At 39.4% G+C, this 22,025-nt stretch overlaps 1 protein-coding gene across 1 annotated transcript in view; it reads left to right on the top strand.

The window, feature by feature from the left end:
* Positions 1-1,673: 1,673 nt before the first annotated feature.
* Positions 1,674-22,025, top strand: part of VPS13B (vacuolar protein sorting 13 homolog B) — a 459,490-nt gene continuing 439,138 nt past the window's right edge. Inside the window, 3 exon segments of the mRNA XM_032182423.1 lie at positions 1,674-1,852; positions 2,898-3,075; positions 8,071-8,214. Coding sequence (XP_032038314.1) covers positions 2,929-3,075; positions 8,071-8,214 — 291 coding nt within the window. The 5' untranslated portion in view covers positions 1,674-1,852; positions 2,898-2,928.

Below are 22,025 nucleotides of genomic sequence, written 5' to 3' on the forward strand. Positions count from 1 at the left end.
CTCTCCGGCTGCTTTCATTTCATGCCACCATCTCCTTTGTGTCAAAGACCAATTCCTGCATGATCCCAGTTTTTTGTGCTTTTCTCTTCTGTAGGAAATAAATTATTCAGGGCGTCAACATACTGGAACTGGAACTGAGATGGAGGTAGTTATAATGAAATGCTAATAACTGCCAGGAAAATTACAGAGCTGTTCAGAGCTGCTAGGTCTGCCAAGCAGCTGCCAGGAACACTACGTGTCTCCCCTACTCTTCTTCTAGTTTACTGATTTTCACCAAAATAGGGCGTTGTTCTTCAATTCCAAACTTTCAGAAAACATTCCAGCGTTGATTGGATGTGTCATTCAAAAGTAATCACATAATGGACAAAGGAACAGAGGAATGTTTTTCTGTTGAATATGAAGGCTTTTGATGCATGCTTAGGGTGTGCTTCAGCATTACACTTATCTGTTGGCACATCCCTCTGCTGTGTCAATGCAAGTCTACAGGGAGGTCGTGCAATGAATGAGGTTGCTTCCATTAACACACATCATTTCACTGAGCTGGCTCACAACACACACTCCCAAAAAGTTTTATCAGTAAATTCACCACTCCCACAACTCCAGCACAGGGACAGAAATGCGTAGCGGTTATGAAAAGGAACGCTTCAAGAATGTTAGCACTAGAGAAATTGCAAGCTGAGACCATATTTTTATTGAAACATCACCAATGTTGTTAAAGTATTTCTGACCTTCAGCTGCCTGCTAGCATCTCTTAGAGGTTGACATGTTACAGCTGCTGAAAATTGCCCAACACTTCTCTACCGTGAGCTGTGGAAGTGGTGACCATCATAGGAGTAAAAGCAGCCCAAACTGCTTCAGGTTTCTGGAGGGAAAACTGCCTTATGGGCTGTGACTTTTGAGCAAAGATGGCACAGCAAGTGAGGTGACTTTATCGAAAAACTGGATAGATTCATGATTAACTCAGCATGTGTAGGCAGGGTCGACAGCTAACTCATCACGAAGTGGCCTTGATTAGCTCCCACAGACTCCAACACAGGGACTGGTACCGCAGTCAGTGCTACTGGAGACCTCACTGTTTGGGCCCTGCTTTACATGAACCCACTCCCCACACTGCACATCATTGCAACTTTTTTGTTTGTTTGTTTGTTTGTTTGTTTGTTTTCCAGACATGGAAGTACACTGTGCAGGTTAAATACACAAAATTTGGTATTTCTACAAGGAATGTAAAACTCAGTGGGCATATCAGACTCTTCTTTAAAAATCTAAGTAGGAGATTTTTTATTTTTTTAACAGATTAGTCATCCACCCTGGAAGAAATCAGCCCCTGCTCTTTCCCACAGGGAGCCTGTGGGGATCCCATTAATCCCCATTCCCAATTGGGGCTGTCCCAGAGGGTTTTCCTCTGTGAGCACGGCTCTGGGCACGCCGAAAGCCAATTTTCTCCTCACGTTCAGTGCTGAAACTTAGAGCCTAGGCAGAACACCACACGGAACAATAAAGGAAACACACATCTTTATTAACACAGGCTGCGAACCAGCTACACGCCTGCTGCCACCCCACAACACCGGGGCGGAACTCCTGGCAAAAACACCTCTCCCCCGCCTTCACGCCCAACTTCCGGCCTCGCCGCGGTGCTCCCCTTAAACCCTTCCGGCCCGGACGATAGAAGGGAGCGCACGGAGCGGGGAACCAGGAAGCGGCCGTGAGGCGGCCGCGCAGAGCGCAGGGCTCCCGCTGCCCGGCCGGCCCGGGGGGGGCAGCGAGCCGCTGTGGGGCGGCCGCCCGGCCCCACACAGCCTCGGGCACGGCCGGCACGGGAGCTGCAGGGGGTGCCCCGGCTCGCTGGGGAGGGGTGCGTGTCCCTGGGGAAGCGCGAAGCTGCGGGGAGGGGGTGTGGGGTGGTGCTAGGGTAGCCCGGGGGCAGGGTGGGGGGCGTTGGGGTGAGGGGGGTTTGGGGTGTCGGGGGTTTCAGGGGGGTGTTCGGGCTCTGTGCGCGTTGGTTGGGGTGTGGGAGCGGTGAGGGGTTGGTCGGGGGTGTTTTAGTACGGGTGTTTGTTGGTTAGGGGTGTAGGGTTTGTATAGGTGTAGCTGTAGTTGTGGCTTGTGGAAGTTTTGTGTGGAAGCAGGGGAGGGTGCTTGAAATCCTCTCTCTTTCCCTCCCTTTCTGTTTTTTGGGTAGTGAACATCCTAGTTATTAGCTCCTTTATATATATATGTGTATATGTGTGTGTGTATATATATATATGTATATATACACACACATATATGTATATATATATGTGTGTATATATATGTATTTATATATATGAGAGCTGGGAATTTGTAAACCCAAATAGATATGCTTTCATCTTGATACCTGTTTGATCTTTATGTGTAAGTATGCAGATAGTTGGAATTGTTTAGCCTGGAGAAGAGAAGGCTCCCAGGGAGACCTTACAGTGCCTAAAGTGGGCTACAGGAAAGCTGGGGAGGGACTCTGTGTCAGGGGGTGTAGGGATAGGGCAAGGGGGAATGGCTTTAAGCTAAAAGAGGGGAGATTTAGGTCAGATATTAGGAAGAAATTCTTCACTCAGAGGGTGGTGAGGCCCTGGCACAGGCTGCCCAGAGAAGCTGTGGATGCCCCATCCCTGAAGGTGCTCAAGGCCAGGCTGGATGGGGCTTTGGGCAGCCTGGGCTGGTGGGAGGTGTCCCTGCTATGGCAGGGGGCTGGAAGTGGATTGTCTTTAAGGTCCCTTCCAGCCAAAACCATTCTGTGGTTCTCTGTCTGTATACATATCCTTTGCTTAGAATTTGAGGTAGATTTTCTTCCTGTGTCCAAGCAATGTGGTTGTCAATTTATTGGAAGTTATGCTGACAGATTTGTGAATAATATCTCATTGTCTTGTCTTTGTTCCTAGTGCCTGACACGTAACACAGAAATCTTCCAAAATGTTGGAGTCCTATGTAACTCCCATTTTGATGAGTTATGTGAATCGCTACATCAAGAACTTGAAGCCTTCAGATCTCCAGTTGTCACTCTGGGGTGGAGATGTTGTGCTTAGTAAACTTGAACTGAAGCTGGATGTACTTGAACAGGTATGTTCTGTTTACAGGAGCTGCATTATGTGTCTTTGATTTCAGGAAAATCAAAGGAGTTTACCAAATAGTTTATGTGGGTCTGCACAGATAAATGTTCGTTTACTGCTTGTTTTTCTTCTTATGCAGATCTCTTTTTCCTGCATTTAGTTACTCTTGCATTAATTCTATGCTATTTGTTTAGTGGTGAATGGTAATTCCTTTCATGTTCTACAAGCTAAGGGGGCGTGAAGAAAGAGGTTCTTTGTGTGTGTGTTTATTCTTTCAGTGACCATTGTTTAACAACAGAAACATCTAACTAAATCACTTTGCCGGTCATATTTACCAATTGCATGTAGTAACTAGTTCAGAATGTCACAGAGTCAAGTAAGACCTCTTTAATTATGCAAACTAAACACAGATTTGTGCTCTCTGTATTGTTTTATGGCTACAGTTTTAATCATTCCAGTTGTATCTAAGCCTGAGTAATTGAGGGATGAATTTTGTCAGCAAGTTTACGTGGATTAAACCTGAGGCTCCATAATTTAGCATTAAAGAGAAAAGCTTCACTAAGTAAAACAATTGATGAAGAATTTGGAGCCTGTAGTTAAAATGAACCAGGTCAGTCTTTGCTGAGGAACTGCTTCCTTCTGTGCTTATCTGTGTTGACAGTTGAAGTGTGTCAGACAGATAAAGCTGTTGTACATGGAGTAGCAAGTCTGAGCTAGAGCCCCGTGTCCAATTGTATTCCAAATGAAGGGGCTGAGAGATAAATAAAACAGTGGAAGCAAAAACTAATGGAAGATACAGATAATACAGCTATGGAAGAGCGGCAAAAGACAAGGACAATGTCTTCTCTTTAAATAGAGTAAGATGAGGCAAGAGTCTTTTATGTGTGCCTTGTATGTGTGAGATAAAAAAGAATGGAATAAATTGCACTCAGAGAGACTTAGACTGGACATTAAGGAAATTTCTTCTCATGTTTTAGTCAGATTATGAGGCATCAGAGTAGACTGTGGAGACTTGTGTGGTCATTATCGGGGGAACCTTTAGAAATATGAAAGAAGTGTTTATGGCCAATGAAGTATTTCTGATCCTCTTTCAGAACAGGATCAAGCCTTTCAAGAGGTTGTGTCAAATTGTCAGTGTTTCTGTAAAGACCCGGATTAATTTCCTTCCAATTAATCCTTCCAAGTATTTGGTGCCCTTTGTGTTTTCTGTCAAGGCAGATGCCTTTCAGTTCCTCATTTTATTGGTGCAGGTCGCCCATACAATTAGTGTGGATACTAGATGGCAGTTGGCATGATGTGTTCCTCCTGTGTATATTTAAAGCCTTTTTAATGTGCATGTTAGGGAATTGAAGAAGGATTGATCAGAAGGGAATTCTGGAGGTTGTCTGATCCAACCTCCTGCTTGGAGCACTCAGAGCTGTTTACCAGCATTATATGAGATCAGCTTTCTTCTGTTGAATCTAGGGTTCTCCAGCCTGAGTAGTGAAAACCTCCTTTGGGTGAACTCTCCCAGTGCTGTACTGCTCCTGTAGGGACAAAATTTGTCCTCACAACGAACAGTGACTTGGGATGGACACATCAAACCATACATGTTACCTGGCACTACAGGAGTCTGCTGCCATCACTTCTATCGTTCACTTTCAAGTAGTTTCTCAGAAATGATCAGTCCTTGGCCTCATCCTTGCCTGTATTAGCTTCAGCTGGGTCCATAAATACCTAGTGTGATCTGCTGCTGTCTTGGCTGTTGTAGAGGCAAGTGCTGCTTTATGCACCCATGCACAAATCTCATTGGCTTTGATGAGGATGTGAATGTATAGTAAACACAAAATGTAGCTCATTTTTTAAAAAAATATTTAGCATATTTAGGCATGTTTAGCATATTTAGGATGTCCTTTTTCTCTTTTTTAATTCCTTCTGTTTTTTTTTCCCTTCTTTTTTCTTTTTTTTTTTTTTTTTTGAGGGAGGGAGAGAGGGAAGGGATTCTGCTTTATTCCTGTTCAACAAAACTTTTTTTTTTTTTTGAGTATGTAATAATGCAACATCCCTAAGCCTTTGCAGCTTTTTAAGGGAGTTTCCTGCTAGCTGCAATCTCTAGAAGTTACCCGTATTTGTTAATTTACTTGGGACCATTGAACGTTGTTAGAGGATTCCAGCTTCTCAAGACCACTTTTGTGATATAGCTGTTGACGTAGATTTATCAGACCCAAAGAGAGAACATTTCAGTACCTGAAAAAAAATATATTTTTGATATATACGTGTATATTTTATATGCAGTCATGAAACTAAATTGAATATAACTTCTCGGAGTAACTTTGCAATAACTTCTAGGGTCTGTTTCTTCCCTGCCTGATTTGCCACCAGGCGGTATTTTTGACAATACCAGGTTTGTAGTGAGAGCTGAGCACTCAGGCTCAACCTTCTAGCTACAATGTGGCTTTCAGACATAATTATGGCATTCTTTGAATCCTCAGTTAATTTCATAATAATTATCTTTAGTTGAAGATTAAAGCTAATAAAATTAGCATCTCCGAAGATATTTTTGAGATTAACAGTACAAAGTTACTGTAATTGACTGCCAGATACATGTTAATAGCTTGATAATTCTTTAGTGATGGAAAGGTTCTTCAAACATTTTAGCTAGCTCACATATTCTGTCTGTTATCTTGGTGGAAGTGTTTTTGAAAGTTAATTAAAAATGTAATCAGTGTGTGACTGTAGGGTCTTTAAATCCTTGGTTACAGTAGTAACTGTCAGTACATTTTGGGTCATGTATGTTGTTTCACTATGCTGTGTTTTGCTCTTGTAAATTAATAAGGAGCAGAGCAAAATATGGTTTGTGTTAAGACTTCATTAAGATTGTGTTTCAGGTGTCAATGCAGATTCAAATTGTGTTGCAGGGATAGCATGTGTGATTAAACACGCACACAGTAGAAAACCCAGCAAACCTCACTATAGTGTTACACTTCTATGATGACGGAATGTTTTCATCTGAAAGTGTTCAGAAATAGCAAAGATGAATATAAAAAATGATAATGTACTTAAAATAACTTCAAGGAAATAAGGGTGTAAAAATATCTTAAGTGCCTGAGCAATGTGCCACTGTGTTACTTGTGAAGCACCATGTGAAGAAGAGGTATTTGAACACTGACACTCAGGAACAGTATTTAGACCCCAAAGTTATGAAGAGTCCTGTATTTTAGAGCAAGGGGAATTAATATCATCTGGTCTGCAGTCTTGCGTGATGTCAGCCAGTTATTTACATGTCAAGCCCATGAGTTTGTTTTCAGCCATGTCATAACTTTTGAAAGATTTATATGATGTAAATGTAAAACGTGAAAGGTAGGGCCTAATCTGTCATAAGTACAAATAATACATTCAGAATTTCATGCTGTACTTAATGAAAGGGGAAAGGTTGCACAGGAAAGGAAGAGAAATAAAACCAGTCTTTGTTATGTTGGATTATAAACAAGTTACTAAATTTGGCACACATTTGTTTTGTATTGTCTACCGAAGTAACACAACAAAGATTTCTCTGCATTGCTCTAAGGAAACTTGCTTGTGCAATTAGGATAATGTCAGACACTGTTTGTATCAAAATTCCTTTGAAACAAAGGAACTATGTTTTGTAAATACGCAGAAGTTCTGTGTCGCTATGCATTTGGCTGCATTGCTTCAGTTTGAAAGAATTCCGACTTCCATTCATTTTTTTCAATACCATGCAGTTAGCTAGAAAAAAAAAAAAGGGAATATGTTAAATCCATCCAGAAGAAGATGTGTTGTAGAATGGGCTTTGAAGTAAATTCATAACTTCCATGTGTGAAAACAAATCAGGATCTAAAAAGACATTATAGTACCGAGGTACATATAAAATTATGCATCTGTGAGTGAGGAAAGGGAATTTATTTCTATTATCATAAATAGTAATAGTTTGCTGTTTGAGTCATGAAAGCATTGTTCCTTAAGTTGCAGCATGTTTTTTAGATTGCATATTTTTTCTGATCATTTATTTCTCTGGGCTCCCACAAAGCTGCAGGACAGAAGATACCTTTTCATTTTTGATATTATCTGTGCAGCGATGTTTGTAGCTAAACTGCCCTGTACTTGGTTTTCAGTAGCTCAACTGCAACTGTCTGGATTCACATTTTATTTGTGTTGATTTTCTGCCTAAGGAGAGAGGCTTTTAGCTAAAATCTTCCAGTGTATTTGTGAAAGAGATGAAGAAACGCGTTGTGAAATCAAATTAACGATTCTTCAACTAGTTTCAAGAGGAGGTCTGTAACTCATGTTTTGTAATGAGGACTTGAAATTGAGATCTTGTGTAGGCGTAGTCAAGGTGGCAGCCAAGAGTCCATGACAGGGTATGTGTTCTTCTTCCCTAACCTTTAAATTTATTATAACACTAGAATGAGAGTACAAACTGTACTTACATAAAATAAAGGGACCAAATAAGCATGTATCTAACAAAAACTCATTAGTATTTCTTATTAAAACTCTTCGTTGTTAGCACCTCATGGCTTTCGTATAGACTTTGTTTTCGTCTGTGTCCAATCTTAAGAGCTGAGCTCTTACAACTCAAAATAGTAACATATTTTGGAAAAAGTCAGTGCTTTGTCAATGTTTAATTCCAAAGTTGTTCTCAGAATAATTCAGTTTGGGTATCAATTTAAGTACTTTCACCTGGTTCATTTCTACTTATCTCTGGAATAGTGACACATTTTGTGGTAGCTCCATGGAAGAGGTGGTTTAAACCTTTTATTATCAAGGACGTAGTAATCCAGATGAGTCTTTAAAACAGACTAATTGTAATGTGTGAGCAATTATTGGGCCAGCTGCCAAATTCAGTGGCACACTGCTAATTTGGGGAGGGAGAAGAACCTTTGACTTAGGTCTTGCGCTAGATCCTTAAAATAATAAGGTTCAAGTTACAAGTAATAAATGACAAGTGTGTCTTGAATTTTGATATATTTCAGTAGTTAATTGATCGCCCTTTTTCTTTTGTTGTTAGGAGCTGAAGCTACCATTTACTTTTCTAAGTGGGCATATTCATGAACTTCGGATTCATGTGCCATGGACAAAATTAGGATCGGAACCAGTTGTCATCACTATCAATACAATGGAATGTATCTTGAAATTGAAGGATGGGGCTCAGGTAAGAAATGTTTTTCTAACATTTAGAGGTTGGCTTCTATAGGTCGCTTTCTTTTAAGCCATCTGAGGAATCAGGCAAGTGAAGCTGTAGTCCTTGTTATCTTCTCAGAGGCTAATATTGTTATTCCCATCGTGATTAGTATCTTACTTGATATGCATTTTTAATGCTGTATTAGCTGTAACAGTATTCTTTCAGGTATAAACCCGTGTTAAGAGTGCTCTGCCATGATTTTCATTTTGCTTGACAACAAATGGGTTGTGAGAGCAATATAGCATCCCTTCCAGGAAACAGTGATGGTTGCTTGAGAACGCAACGTGTGGCACCACTGGACATGAGGCATTTCTCAAAAGATGAGTTAGTGTTGAAGGAATGCTTTAAAGATTTGGGAGGGTAACTCTTTTACCTTTTGACATTGTATTAATTAATATAATGTGCTTGGAATGATTACGTGTAAGGGTGTTAAAGGGCTTTTTGTCTAGCTGCTTGTAATAATTTGTCCATTAGACTGCTTCATATGCTTAGAAAAGATTTTTCTTCTGACATGGCGAAGCTCAAACATGCAGTGGCTCAATCTTGTTGTATTTGTGACTTTGTCAACAAAAGGTACTTGGGTATGTTAACGTTTGAACTTGTCTTTTTAGTAAGTGTTGCACTTTAACTCTAGGGAACCCTTAAGTGTTTTTTGTTTGTAAGCCTTGTTCACATTTTAATTTCAACATGTTTCTCTGCTTGTATTAAGTATCCTGTAAAAGAAACTTGCAATTTGTGCAAAGCTCTCAGGTATTTGGTAAGAAGCTTAATGAGCTATATTAACATTTAACATCAAAAATTAGATATTAGCCAGCAAGAACATAGCAGTACGCTTTTCTATTATGTTTGATATTTCCTGTAATTTTTTTTCCACAGTTCCAGAGGTAAAATGCTTTTGTTGCTGGAGTAGAAATCTCTAGCCCTAGGTATGCCACCAGCAAAGCATATACTTATGTCCTGTAGTTATACTTGATCTGTGTTGCATGCATGCACATACACAGGTACGCACACCAACACCTAAATGCTAAGTACTTTTCCAATGTTACGGTAAGATTTTGAGGCCAGATGTTCTTTGAGAAATGTGTTTGAGAAGCAGCAAATTAAAATTAATTATAGAAGCTGCAGAAAAAGATCTGTAACCCATGACTTTGTGCAATCCAGAACTAATATTTGATATTGGACCATGCAGATGGCTACTGCTGGAATGATCAGATTTCCTGTTTGCGTGGTATTTGAAACTTAAATTTTGTGGTGCATACAGCAAAAGGTCAAATGTCACGAATGTAAGGCACTCTCAAAACAAGTATTTGTTACAGATGTTTAAGATTCAGGGGCAAGAAAGGATTTTTCAAAATTGCAACTGACATTTGGACAAATTATTCAGTGGTACGTACACTCAGGAGAGTAAAATTTGGATCTGTGCCATAGCAGGATTATCTTTGACTAATAAGAATGTAAATGAAAATACTTCTATGCTGTTTTCTGAGGATATGGTTTAAGAAGTTGACAGCTTGAATTTTATTTCTTAAATTACTGTTCTAAAAAGAAAATATTTTGACAAATTCTTGTGTTGTAAATTCCAGTATGACTGTGCAGTTGGCTAAGGCCAGTTGTCATAAAAATGTTTGTAATTAGTACATGGAAAAAAAAAAATTGGATGAAATAGAATATTTCTGTGGAAGATGGAAGCAAAATAACTTTTGGAGAATTTAGCTGAAGCTAGAACCGTTCTGCCCAGAGCTTCATGTCAGAAAATAGCACAAATAGCAAGAAAGTTCAGTTCTCAATAGTTTATTGGCTTAGTTCTGCATCTCCTTCCTCAGGCAAAACCTTTAATGTGCACAAGTATAAATTCACCTGAGCAAAAAATCCTGTTTCAGACTCTAGCATAACGTATACCCTCCTTTGGAAAGGGGCTATTTCGAAGAGTGTTTGTTTTGAAGAGGTATGGGGATTATAGTTCACAGCATTGTTTGACATTACTGTGCCTTGAACCTTATAGGTTTTGGTGGACAAAGAAAATCTTTCCCTTTGTGTCTTTTTGGGTAGTGCTAGTCTCTTGGAAATGCTTCTCTATGTTTGTGCTTTAGTTTCACTGATGCCATGTCGTTGTTGGTTCAGTTTCATTGTTCAGTTTTCTTTTTTATTGTTTGGTTTTGATACTATTGCAGTGTCTCCTTTATTTAGGTAAGTTTGGAGTAGGCAGTAAGATGGACAATATTGGCTCAACTTCTAGTTTCATGGTAATATTCTAAGCAGAGCTGTTGTGCAAGTGGTCTATAAAGCCCACAGTGTGGAATTAGTGATGCTTTTAGCAAATTTGAAAATTGGAAAATCCTTGAAGGTCACTGCTTTTCCCACCCTTTCTGTGTTTTCTTTCCTTCTTTGCTGGTAATACTCCCACTTTCAGAACTGGTGGAAGTGTTAAATAAATATGGCTGCTTTATAAGAAGATAAAACCTAAGTGCATCAGGGACAGAACTTTGCAGTGAATAAGGTATTTGGTTGAACATCCTCTTTTGGTTATAAATTTGGTTAACGTTAGTGCGGTCCAAATTTGGTGTGTGGCATTTTGCATTATGTTTTGATGTCTGCCAGCTTTGTGCGACTGTGCTTGTTTTATTGCTTCTGAGAGTATTCTTCTGCAGCACTGAGCTTTAAGCATGACCATTTACATCACCAAATTCCTGAGAAGTGTTGGTAAGTACGATTGAGGTGTGTTCCTCCAGACCTAAATGCAGTTCTGACCTTGTACTCTGACTTGCATTCACTTAGTTATGGTAATTACTTCTATGAGAGAGTTCCTTGTGACTGTTAGGTATTGTTTCAGAGGGTAGTTGAAGTTCCTGTATTATATTGTTGTAATTATTTGCATGCCAGAACTTTATCTAGAATTGAAATCCCCTTGCCAAACCTCAGTTGGGTCAGTTCCCTACAGTAGAGTTTCAGTTGCCTTTTTTGTCCTGTTGGACTTCCTAATGCTTTACTTTTCCTACTCTTCCTACCCATTTTTTTTTTTTTTAATTGAAATCTGTTTGGAATTCTTTGCTCATTCCTCTCCTGTGCCACAATAACTCTGTGCCCAAACCAGAGGCTTTAGATTCAGTCTGTGCTAATTGGAAAGGGTAAGTCTGCATCTGTCTCCTTCACCTTAACAGCATTGTAGCTAACCACAAGACTAGTTGTTCTCTTCAACCTTGAATTTTGTGGTTTTTAGTCTCGGAAATGATGCAGATGGCAAGGAGATTCAAGGAGAAATGTATTATCTGTGTTACTGCTTCGCTTTGGAATTCTTGTCTTTAATCAGGACACAGTGCATCAGGGAGCAGTCAGTGTGTATGATGAAAAATGTCTCTGCCCCAAGGTCCTCTGTGGAGCTCGGAGTTGGACTTAATAATCCTTGTGGGTGCCTTCAACTCAGGATCTTGTATGATTCTGCAACAAATTACCAGGTTGGGAAGACAATTGGATACAGACACTCACATGGGCACAGGAAAACTAAGTAGTTGTTTGGATCAGCATATAGACAATTAACCACTTGTTCCTTTCATAAGGCGTTACGAAGAAGGTTTTGAGGGAATCTAATAACTTTGTGAAAACTGGAGAAACAGCTTGCAAGCGTGGCTGTCAGAAGAGCAGACACATTCTTATCTGAAAATCAGCAGAGACTGTCATCGAGGAATGCTGAAAGCAGAAATCGATCTTGACTCGGAAATGATTGAGATGGTAGATAGGGTGTGCAAAAAGGTTATGAAGGACTTTGAAAGGGAAGACAGAAGGCTTGTATTTGATGATGAGGTTATAGTTATAACGTGTTAGCTTAGGTGGTAAAGCTAGCTCTAGCTCCTTAATGGTGGTTTGTTATTTTTTTCCCCTTCTCACCTTGCTTGTAGTAGTTCAATTGAATGCGATTATATGGACAATCAGTGTTTTCTTCTGTTGGAGTGTATGTGTATGCTGTTCAGTGGCAGTAAAAATATGGTAAGACTTTAAATCAGAGGACTGATAGTCTTTAGTGGTTCACCTTTCTGCTCGTCTTTTGCTTATGTATGAGCTCAATCCAAGTCTTTATCGAAATATTTTCATTTGGTACTTGCTCATTTTCATAGTGATGTCTCTTTAGAGCAGTAAATGTGATAGTGAAGTTTCACATTTGCATGCAAAGTGTAAGGTCAAGAGCACATCAAGGCTGCCCTGCAGGATGCAAACTATGTTGTCAGCTAGTGTTGCTTGAACCATAATTTCACATTAATAACAGATGTGAAATTCAGTGTCAATTCATGCTGCTTTTATTTGTGATTTAATAGCTTAATATAACAAGGAGGATTTTGTCTGTTTCTCTGTGTGCACAAACAAATAAGTATATGGAAGTAAAAAGTGATTTTTTTATATTGCTTTTAATTAACAAAAGTTTCCTTTGTGTAGACCAGACTTAAAAAAAAAAAAAAAAAAAAAAGACAATTTTCTTCTGCCTTTGTGGTTCAAGGCAGGAATTGAGACCCACTTAAACCAAAAAGAAATCTTTATTTCCATTTAAATTCTGTCCTTTCTGATGATTGATTTTTCTTTCTGAAACAGGGTTTCACATTTTCTTTCTGAAACAGGGTTTAACATTTTCTTACTGATTCAGAATATCTACCACATGCTGACCTATTTGTGAAACCTGTGTGTATGTACATTGTTAAAATTGACTTAGACGTTTTAGTTTCAATTTCTGGAGAAAGTCTTCAATGCTGGTATTTGATGTAGAATTTAAGGCCTCATAGACATCACCTAACTGAGATGCAAACACCAGTTTGCAATGCCAGGTGCACAAAATAAGAGTGAAATCACTGCCTCAAAGAGCAGTTCTTGGCTTCTGTTGGCTTGCTGTTGATGGACTCCATAAACAGCTGTTTTCTCTCTTGTTCACTGTCCTTATGGACTCTAAAATACCCCTGTGAAAAACTTAAGGACTGTTGTACATTTGAATACAGGTCTACCTTTTTTTTTTTTCTGGCACAAAAGAGAAAAGATGCCTTCTTAGATCTGCTAGTTAGAGGGTGGATGGCTTTTTTTTTTCCCCCAAATGTGCATTACTCTAATTTTTCTCACCTTTCTTAGTATCCTCCCAGCATTATCTTGCTTCTTGCATCTTTTCATCATCATCCTCCCATCTTCATAATTTTGTTCAGGTGACTGATTTGGGGATTGTCTTTCCAGCATAGAGGGTCCAAACTTAAATTGTTTAGGAATGAGAGCCTTATAGGTCTTTGTAAGTGTAAAGACAACCCTTATAACCTTTATGTGATGTGTTGGAAGGAATAGTCTCTTTCCTGAGCTTCAGCTTTGTCCAGACACCTGGAGAAGCTCATGTTTACTAGCCCTGGTCTTCAGTGGGGCTTTCAAACAATATTTGTGCTGGCTGGATAATACAGCAGGGCACAAGCAATCTAGGATGTTTCTGAAGAGCGCTGATAATCGCCTCCAGAGAGAAGTAATAGAGCCCCTAACACAAAAGTGTTCTGATAGACCTTTTACAAGAAAGGAAAAATTAGTCAAGGACGTGAAGACTGGGGGCAGTCTTGGCTGCAGTGACCATGAAGTGGTGAGTTTTGTGCACCTGAGAGAAGAGAGCAGGGCAGACAGCACAGCTGCAACCCTGAACTTACAGAGAGCAGGCTTTAACCTGTTGGGATTTGCATGGAAGAATCCCCTGGGATACAGATCTGGAGAGAAGAGTTGTTGGTATTCAAGGATACCTCCTTACTCTGATGTAAAAATGGATGTGTACAAGAGGTGAAAGCAGGTACAGGTGACCTGGGAGGACTGTACAGATGTTGTCTAATCATGCAGGGATGGGGTTAGGAAAGGTAAGGCCAGCTTGGGGTTGATTCTGGCAGGGGACGTGAAGTGCAACAGAAAAGGATTCCACAAGTACATAAACTGCAGAAGGAAAACAAGGGAAAATGTGGGCACCCTGCTGGGTGGGACAGAGGCCCTGGTGACAAAAGACATGAAAAAGGCTGAAATACTCAACGTCTTCGTGACCTCAGTATTTACTTGTAAGACAGGCCTTCGGGAACCCAAGGCCATTGAGACCAGAGAGGAAAAGTACTTCCTCAGTGGAGGAGGATCAAGTTAGGGAACACTTAAACAAACTGGACGTAATGGGACTTCGTGAACATTCATGAGATGCACCCACTAGTGCTGGGGATGCTGGCTGATGCCATTGTAAGGATGCTCTTGATTATCTTTGAAAGATCACAGTGATTGTGGTGACTGAGAGGTTCCTGAAGGACAAGAAGGAGAACCTGGGACAATACAGGCCAGTCAGCCTCCCCGCAGCTCCTGGGAAGGTGACAGAGCAATTGAACTCAGAAACCATTTCTGGGCACGTGAAGGACCAGAAGGTGACTAGGAGTCATTACCATGGATTTACAAAGGCAAAATGGTGCTTAACCAAATGGGTTGTTTCCTACAACAAAACACATCAGCCCATACACTCTGACCCACCTGAAGAACCCTGCAGCTGGCTGAAAGAAGAACAAAGCACCTACCCCAAAGAGCAGCTCAGGCAGAAAGAGCTCTGATGGGACACCTGTGGCTTATATACCATTAGGCCCACCTGGCACCCAACCAATCACCTGGGAAAGGGGCAAAAAAGAAATCAAGCAGGATGAGCAGCAGCTGTGTTCTTGTTTTATCTGGCCTAGCTCAACAGTATATAAAGCACAGGAGAGAAGTGGGCTGTTTCTAGAAGCAACAACTCCTGTGCTTTTACTTCAGCTTTGAATGTGGAAAGGACAATATGACCAAGTAAGTAGCTGAAACTCTTTCAACTGGAATTAGCTTAAACTTTTCTTCACACTTTCTTTGCACTCATGGTGGATGAAGACATCTCTGTATTAATTCTTAGATTTATAGCTGCTGTTAGTAACGTTAACCATGATTTCCTTTTGGATCTGAACACTCTTGTATGGCAGTAAAAGGATTGCTTAACATTGGCTGTCCATATTTTTCTTTTGGTGGCCCTTAAGTTTATCGCTTACCACTTCTAGAGAACTTCCATGTGGATAATGACCAGGCAAGATTATGACTGGTCTTAATTTCATTTAAGTACTATGAAAACCAGGAAAAATTACAGGAAAACCTTACTGAGAAAGTTTAATACCAGCAAGCCAATGTAAGTGGTGAAAGTTTTAAATACATTCACTTCCAGTGGGATTTGTGGAATAAAGGGAAAGATACAGGGATAAGAAAATGAAACTTCCCTGAACATGGAGAATTTTTGTTTTTCCCAGCTGGGAAAAACAACATCAGCATAAAGTTCTCACTTCCCCGTGGCCTATTTGATTTGTAATCAGGTTATTTTAATTTGTACTGCCTTATACAACATGTGAAACTGAGCACATGGTTGCTGTTAAGGAGATTAATATAGATCTAAAGATATATATCTGTGCCTTCTTTTTGACTGTGTCAGAGTAAATTAATCAAAAGCGAGTTTTCAAGCGGGTGGCTGAAGAGGGGATACTGAACAGCTTTGCTTAAACCTGGATTAATATTCATATGTTCTAGCTGAGCAAGCAAGAGTGACCATGTAATTTACCTAGTTTTTTCCCCACTAATCGCTTTCATATGAAAACCCTTTAAAAATAAGGTATCGTTTTAAGTTGCAGTAATTCTGTTTACAAATGAAGAAATTGCCTCTGCTTTGAATTTGTTTGGAGATGCCTGTGGGCACGTTTCTTAAGACTCTAGCTTAGTCTGGATGAGCGAGCTTTGCTTTTAGGTGTTCCTGCTAAACAGCAAGACTTCTGATAGCAAGCACTCCTGGTGGCTTTCCTGAGCACATCTGGGTGACATCTTCAGCAGCAGTGCTGTAACTAGTTTGTGAGAATACCACAGGGACAAGGCATAATAAATGTGTATTTTGAGAGTACATGTGACTGTTTATGTTAGAAGGATCTAAGTAGGAGGATGCTTTTCTAAGCAGGCCAACACTGGACAACAGGACAGTGAGTATGTGAGCGCTCAGTGAAACCAACCCTTGTGCTGCTTGTAATGTTTTGCAGTGTTATCGTGACAGTACAGATGGACGTGGAAGATGTAAACAAGACACGTCATAAAGCAGTCAAACTTATTTTGGGCTCTATTCTTAGGAAAGAGCTCAGGCTTTGAATACAGTTAATTTCAAGAGGAATATTGTCAAAATCATCCTGGTCGTTATTACAGAATGTATTGAGATTGTCTAACACCAATGATTTTATATATACATATATATAATATTTGATAGATGCACTTTGTGAATTTTCAATGTAATGAAGACAAGACAAAGCCGTGGCTCTGTTTTAGTGTATGCATTGAAGACAAGGAAGCTGCCAGGAGCTTAGCATGTAGTTAATTTTCCTTTTAGTGACCATAGCAGCTGTGGTAATAGCATTTACTAAGTAGTACGTTGCCTTTTTTTTTTTTTTTTTAGCTTGCCTATTGTCTTCTGAACAAGAACTTTTTATCTCCTTGTATTGTAGATCAGATCAAGTTTGTAGTTCTTGAAGAAATTTGGCTGTCCAGACTTAGTGTGCCCTCATTGTGCAGTGATCTCAGAATTATGAGCTGGGTCCCTTTGGGTTGCAACCAAAAGGAAATTTGACTCCAGGATCACTTCATCTGCTGCTGATCATCTGATGGAGAACTGTTGGGTTGTTAATAGAGTCAGTTCTCTGAAGTTGCTTTGGCTTTCTAGGTTTGGAAAGTCTTATGTCTTATCCACATTTAATGCCTACTTCACTGCTTTTCATGGTTAGCATGTCTGTGACACTCACTTAATGAAATGTCTAATTATGAACATGACAGAAGCACTTTTTTTTCCCCCCTTCCTTTGTAAAAGCACCTTCCTCTACTGTTTTGTGAGACTGGTAAATTTTGCTTTGCTTCATACCTAAGGGTTCAAAAAAAGTTTAAGTGCCAGGGAAGCAGAATATAAGCTTTCAGAATGACAGCTTTTTATCACTCCATTTGTTTTTAAAATAGCTGAAGTAGCAAACACTCCACAAACAGTCTGAAATTGCTCTCTTGTATTGCAATATTTCTCAGGCTATGAGAAAAAGGAAATCTGTCTGGTAGTAAGGCAGGTCGAGTAATGCTACAGACAAATACCTGTACTTCTCATCTAGCCATTTGGCATGGACAGGAGACAGCAAATTGCTACTGCTGTCCTACTTAGCGCAGTGTCTCAAACTCTGTATAAATAGCAGATCATTCTGCTATGAAGGTATCTGTGAAGAAGAAACCTTCAAGGTAAAATTGAAGAACTGTAGATGTATGAAGATCGCAGTGACTTAGAAAGAAGGTAATGGGCACAACTAAGTGGTTCAGTTGCACTTTGGATTTTCATCATTAATTTTCTTTCTTAGGCATGAGTTAGTGTAGTTGATATTATATCCTTTATGCAGATAAAGCTCAAGGCATGGTCTCATTATCATGAATAGCTATCTGCTGCTGTTGCTGCTGCTGTTTGTTTTCTGCTGCTGTGTACTGTAGGAACCTAAAGCACGAATTTTCTTCGTTTCAATTCTCAGAAGACCAGTCCTAATATTCCTGTTGTCTTGTTCCTTCTGCTTCCCTGGACTACCTCTTTCTAAACAGGTGGTTTGCTTCAGTTTGTAAAAAATGATTTGAGAGACAATCATTGTAGCACAGTACTGGTAACAGTAAAGCTGATTTGTTGCCTTGTAGCTGCTATGCTGATGGAGGACTGTGATTTAAAAAAAACTTTCTTCCAGTGTAGTGATGCTGGCAGTCATCAGGGTTTTGATGAGGCTTAAGACCTCAGGTCCCCTAACCACCTTGGCATAATTCGTGTGCTTCATACCTTTTACTATGCTCATAGTTGATTTGTCTTAAGGATGAACTGGGCTTCTTGTGGCCTTTCTTCTTTTTAATTTAGATATTTAGAATTTAAGATTTGGTTTATGTTATTTCGGTATATTGGCTTAGACTGATTAATTGACTTCTAAGATATGTTGTATATTTTGTGGTGGTAGATGTATTGCTTCCTCTTCGGCAAGCCTACTTTATTTTTTCCCCAAATGTCTTGCCATTGTTCTCCAAAAAACCCCAGCAGTTCAATTGTCCTTTAAATTCCAGGACAGAAATGTACTTATGCATAGATATGGATTGTACACATTTAATGTTTTAATGCTTTAATACATGTAAGTGCATTTGAACATATGAGCTTCATATTATCTCCCAGATGAACTTTCCTATGCTTGGTGGCTGAGGTTTTTATTTTTTATTTTCTATTATGTATGATAAGTTAGCTGGGAGCCCTGGTCGGGAAGGTTAACTATCACTGTTGATGGAAAATAATTATTTTTACTTGCTGAAAATTGAAATGTGAGGAGCTTCTTGCATATGGGCTACCACAAAAATAAGATCTCTGTAGGTAGAAATCAATCTGTAAGTCTTTCCTTGGAACAGGAGTGTATTAGGAGTAGAGTTGTGCTGATGTAGAAGCTTCAAACTATACTGTGAGTATGTCTTGGCTGAAGCATTTTTCCATTTCAGAGTTGAGGAAAGATGCATATTGCTGATAATATTGTATTGTTTGCAAGTGGGTTACAAGTAATAGCAATTTTTACACAGTTCTTTCATATCCATCTCCATGTCCTCCTCTTTTATTTTTGCTTCCACCACATTCTCTAAAATTGATCCTAGCATTTGTCTGTAACTTGCCAGTGGCAAGTTCTGTTCCATGTAAATAAATAAATACAGGACAGCAACAGCCAGTACAAGTGCTTGACCACAAATACACACATTTCTCATTAGTCATGCATATGAAAACTTACAAACCTACGTCAAATGCCAATGTTAACAACAATATTATTTATTTTAACCAGAAGCAGGTGCTTTGCTTTTCTCTGTGTGATCATGTTTTTGTGCTCATCTCTGTATGTAAATTCTCCTGCAATACAATCTCACTTTATTGCTGTTTCTCTTAGATTTCTTTGACACGTAACATCTGCATTATCTCATTTTTGTTGTAGTTATTCCCACTTCACCTGGGAAGTAGTTCACAAGTTGACAGTCTGATGGTGTTGCCCGTATGGAGGGTGAGAATGGTATTGTTTTGATTTCAGAGGAAGTTGGTATATTGCTGCTTTTACTCATTTGAAACTGCATTTCTCTATTTCCTACTTGGTTGCTTTAGATTTCCTTGCTCATTCATGTTACTTAGGAAGTAAGGAAGCAGCAGACTTGCTCATCTGTTGTAATGCATTGATGTAGAAAACTAGTCCTGTATACATACATAGATAAATATGTTTTACACACGTGTATTTATGGTAGCTTTCCACCTGACTAGTTTTCATTATTGCATGATGTTTAGGAGGAACGATTGCGACAAGAAATGTAAATAGAACATACTACATAGGTTAACAGTTGCTCTATAAATTTATAATCCTACTGTTATTCCACACTTTAAGAAGGTGATGATGCCAACAAAGGACCAGTTTCTGACTGTTCCGTGGGCAGGCACTGTCATGTATGTCCACCTGAATGGTCATCAATGTATATTTAACTTTCCTTCAAATCAACACCAACCCCCCCCCCCCCTTTTTTTTTTTTTCCTGGCATTTCATGGACCACGTTCACATATTCTGTAATCACTAGAAAACTGCAGACCCCAGGCTGAGTGTTTAGTTAAAATGTTAGGTTGAACTCTTGGCAAAGCACGAGTTAGAAAGTGCCTTGTTGAAACCTAAAGAGTAGGTTTGTTCCAGTACCAGCTAGGGTAACATCCAGAACTTTTTTTTTTTTTTTTTCTCTGAATTTGTTGTGATGCTAGAGAATTGAGGGAATTACATGTAGCAAGCCATAATCTTAGTAAGGTAAGGGATGGTCCAGTAAATCAGGCATCAGAGCTAATGCAGGGGTGACCATTGCAACTTGGCTTCTAGAACTTCAGAGTGTGGATCTCAGCGTTGTGGTAGAATGAGTGCAAGCTCAGGAAAATTGCTTTCAGTAAATGCAGATTAATACCATCTGCTTCTAAAAATTAAAATAAAAAATTGTCAACAGATTAGTAATTGAAGCTATTAATACCTCCCACCAACAATAGTGATTTGCATAAGCTAATATATTTCAGATGAGATCACTTGTGTTAAATGATTTACTGTCTCTGGGATATGTATGAGTACAAATGGGGACGTGTGTGTATGTATATAAGTTTAATAAGTAATAAAACTGAGTGCTCATGTTGGAGAACACTTCATCAAACCTACCTGTACCTTCAGAAGATGATGAGGCTGCTGGTTGTTCACTCTGAGCTTCTGGAAACTTACTCCTGAAATACAACCCCTTGAAGATACTACTTAACCTTCAAAAGAATGCCTGCCTTAGCAGGTCATGTGTCAAGGTACAGCAGAGAGTTTAATAAACTATTGCGTTTTTGCATAAACTTAAGGAAACTAGTAGTTGAGCAACTTAGGAATTGCTTCAGAGTGACTAGTTGGAATAAAACATGACATGCTTCTGAGTTTAATATCCTCAGATACTGCTTTTCATGTACAAGTATATTACATCAAAATTAGTAGGGTAATAAAACGACGTCTTGCCTAACATACATGCATCGATATGTAATAATTTTGGAAATTTAGAAATATCCTGACTGCCTACACTTGGAAACGTAATACAAATGCCACTTCATTGTTTTTGTGTGTTGGGGGTCTGTATACCAAGACAGCAAAGAGCATGATGCAGAGATTCTGTGTATGAGAAACTGTCTTGTGGGATTGTCTGGGCAGGTAACTGCTCAAACTGGCATGTGTTAGCCAGCCAGCATTGTGATTCCTCCTTGCCATGGTCTGTTTTTTGCTTCCAGTGGGGACTAATAAAGTCTGAGAGTTGGAAGCTGGCTGGTACATCACTGATGTAGCTGAATTTCAAATTTAAAGCCAAGTTACAGACTTAACACCAACTGCTTTCAGAATGAAGTTGTTAGGTGTACCGTTGGAGGTGATGCCTGAGCTAGAAAAGGTTGTTTTGGTTTTCTTTTATTGCTGTGGTTAATTTGGGGAATCAGTAATTGTTGATGCCGTGGTAGGTGCTGTTGAGTTCTGGAAAGGAACCCATTTGCACAGGAGCAGAGATGGTGATTGCTGCGATGCCATCACTACAGAATCACATTGCAGAGCAGACCATCTTTTCAAGGTTATAGAATAAAGAACATGAGGTTAGATTCCTTGCTTTCTACTTTCAGCTGGCAAGTTTTATCAACAAAAGCTTATTATTTAAAAAATGTTTATTTTAATTCTGCAAATGGACAAGTACATGTCAGAGTTGAAACTTGGATACCAAAACCTCCTCACATATTTATATTCCAGGAAATAGGTTTATTGAGACAAATGTCAATACTAATGTGTATTTCTGTTTATGAAGTACAGTGAAACCGTTCCCCTATGTAGATGGAGGAGTATAAAGTAGAAAGATTATGAGTAATCCTCATACCATTACTGGTTTTAGTTAACTTTTTTTTTTCCCCTTGACCTACTACAGCAAGGAAATATAATGCCAATAGACAGTGTCTTCATTTCAAGGTGCAGGGTGAAGGGATTACTGTATCATCTTTGGCGTAATTCCTAGAAGTCTAGGGTTAGATTCTGATTCCCCTTTCCCTGGCATAGATGTGGAATACCTCAACTGATTTACTTTGGAGTAATTCCAGGTTTGTCCCAGTCCAGCTGACATCAAAATCAAGACCCTACAATCCAGCTTTGTTTCATGCAGTTGGGTGAAGAGTT

This window comes from Aythya fuligula, chromosome 2 (assembly GCF_009819795.1).
Source record: "Aythya fuligula isolate bAytFul2 chromosome 2, bAytFul2.pri, whole genome shotgun sequence".
Lineage (NCBI taxonomy): Eukaryota > Metazoa > Chordata > Aves > Anseriformes > Anatidae > Aythya > Aythya fuligula.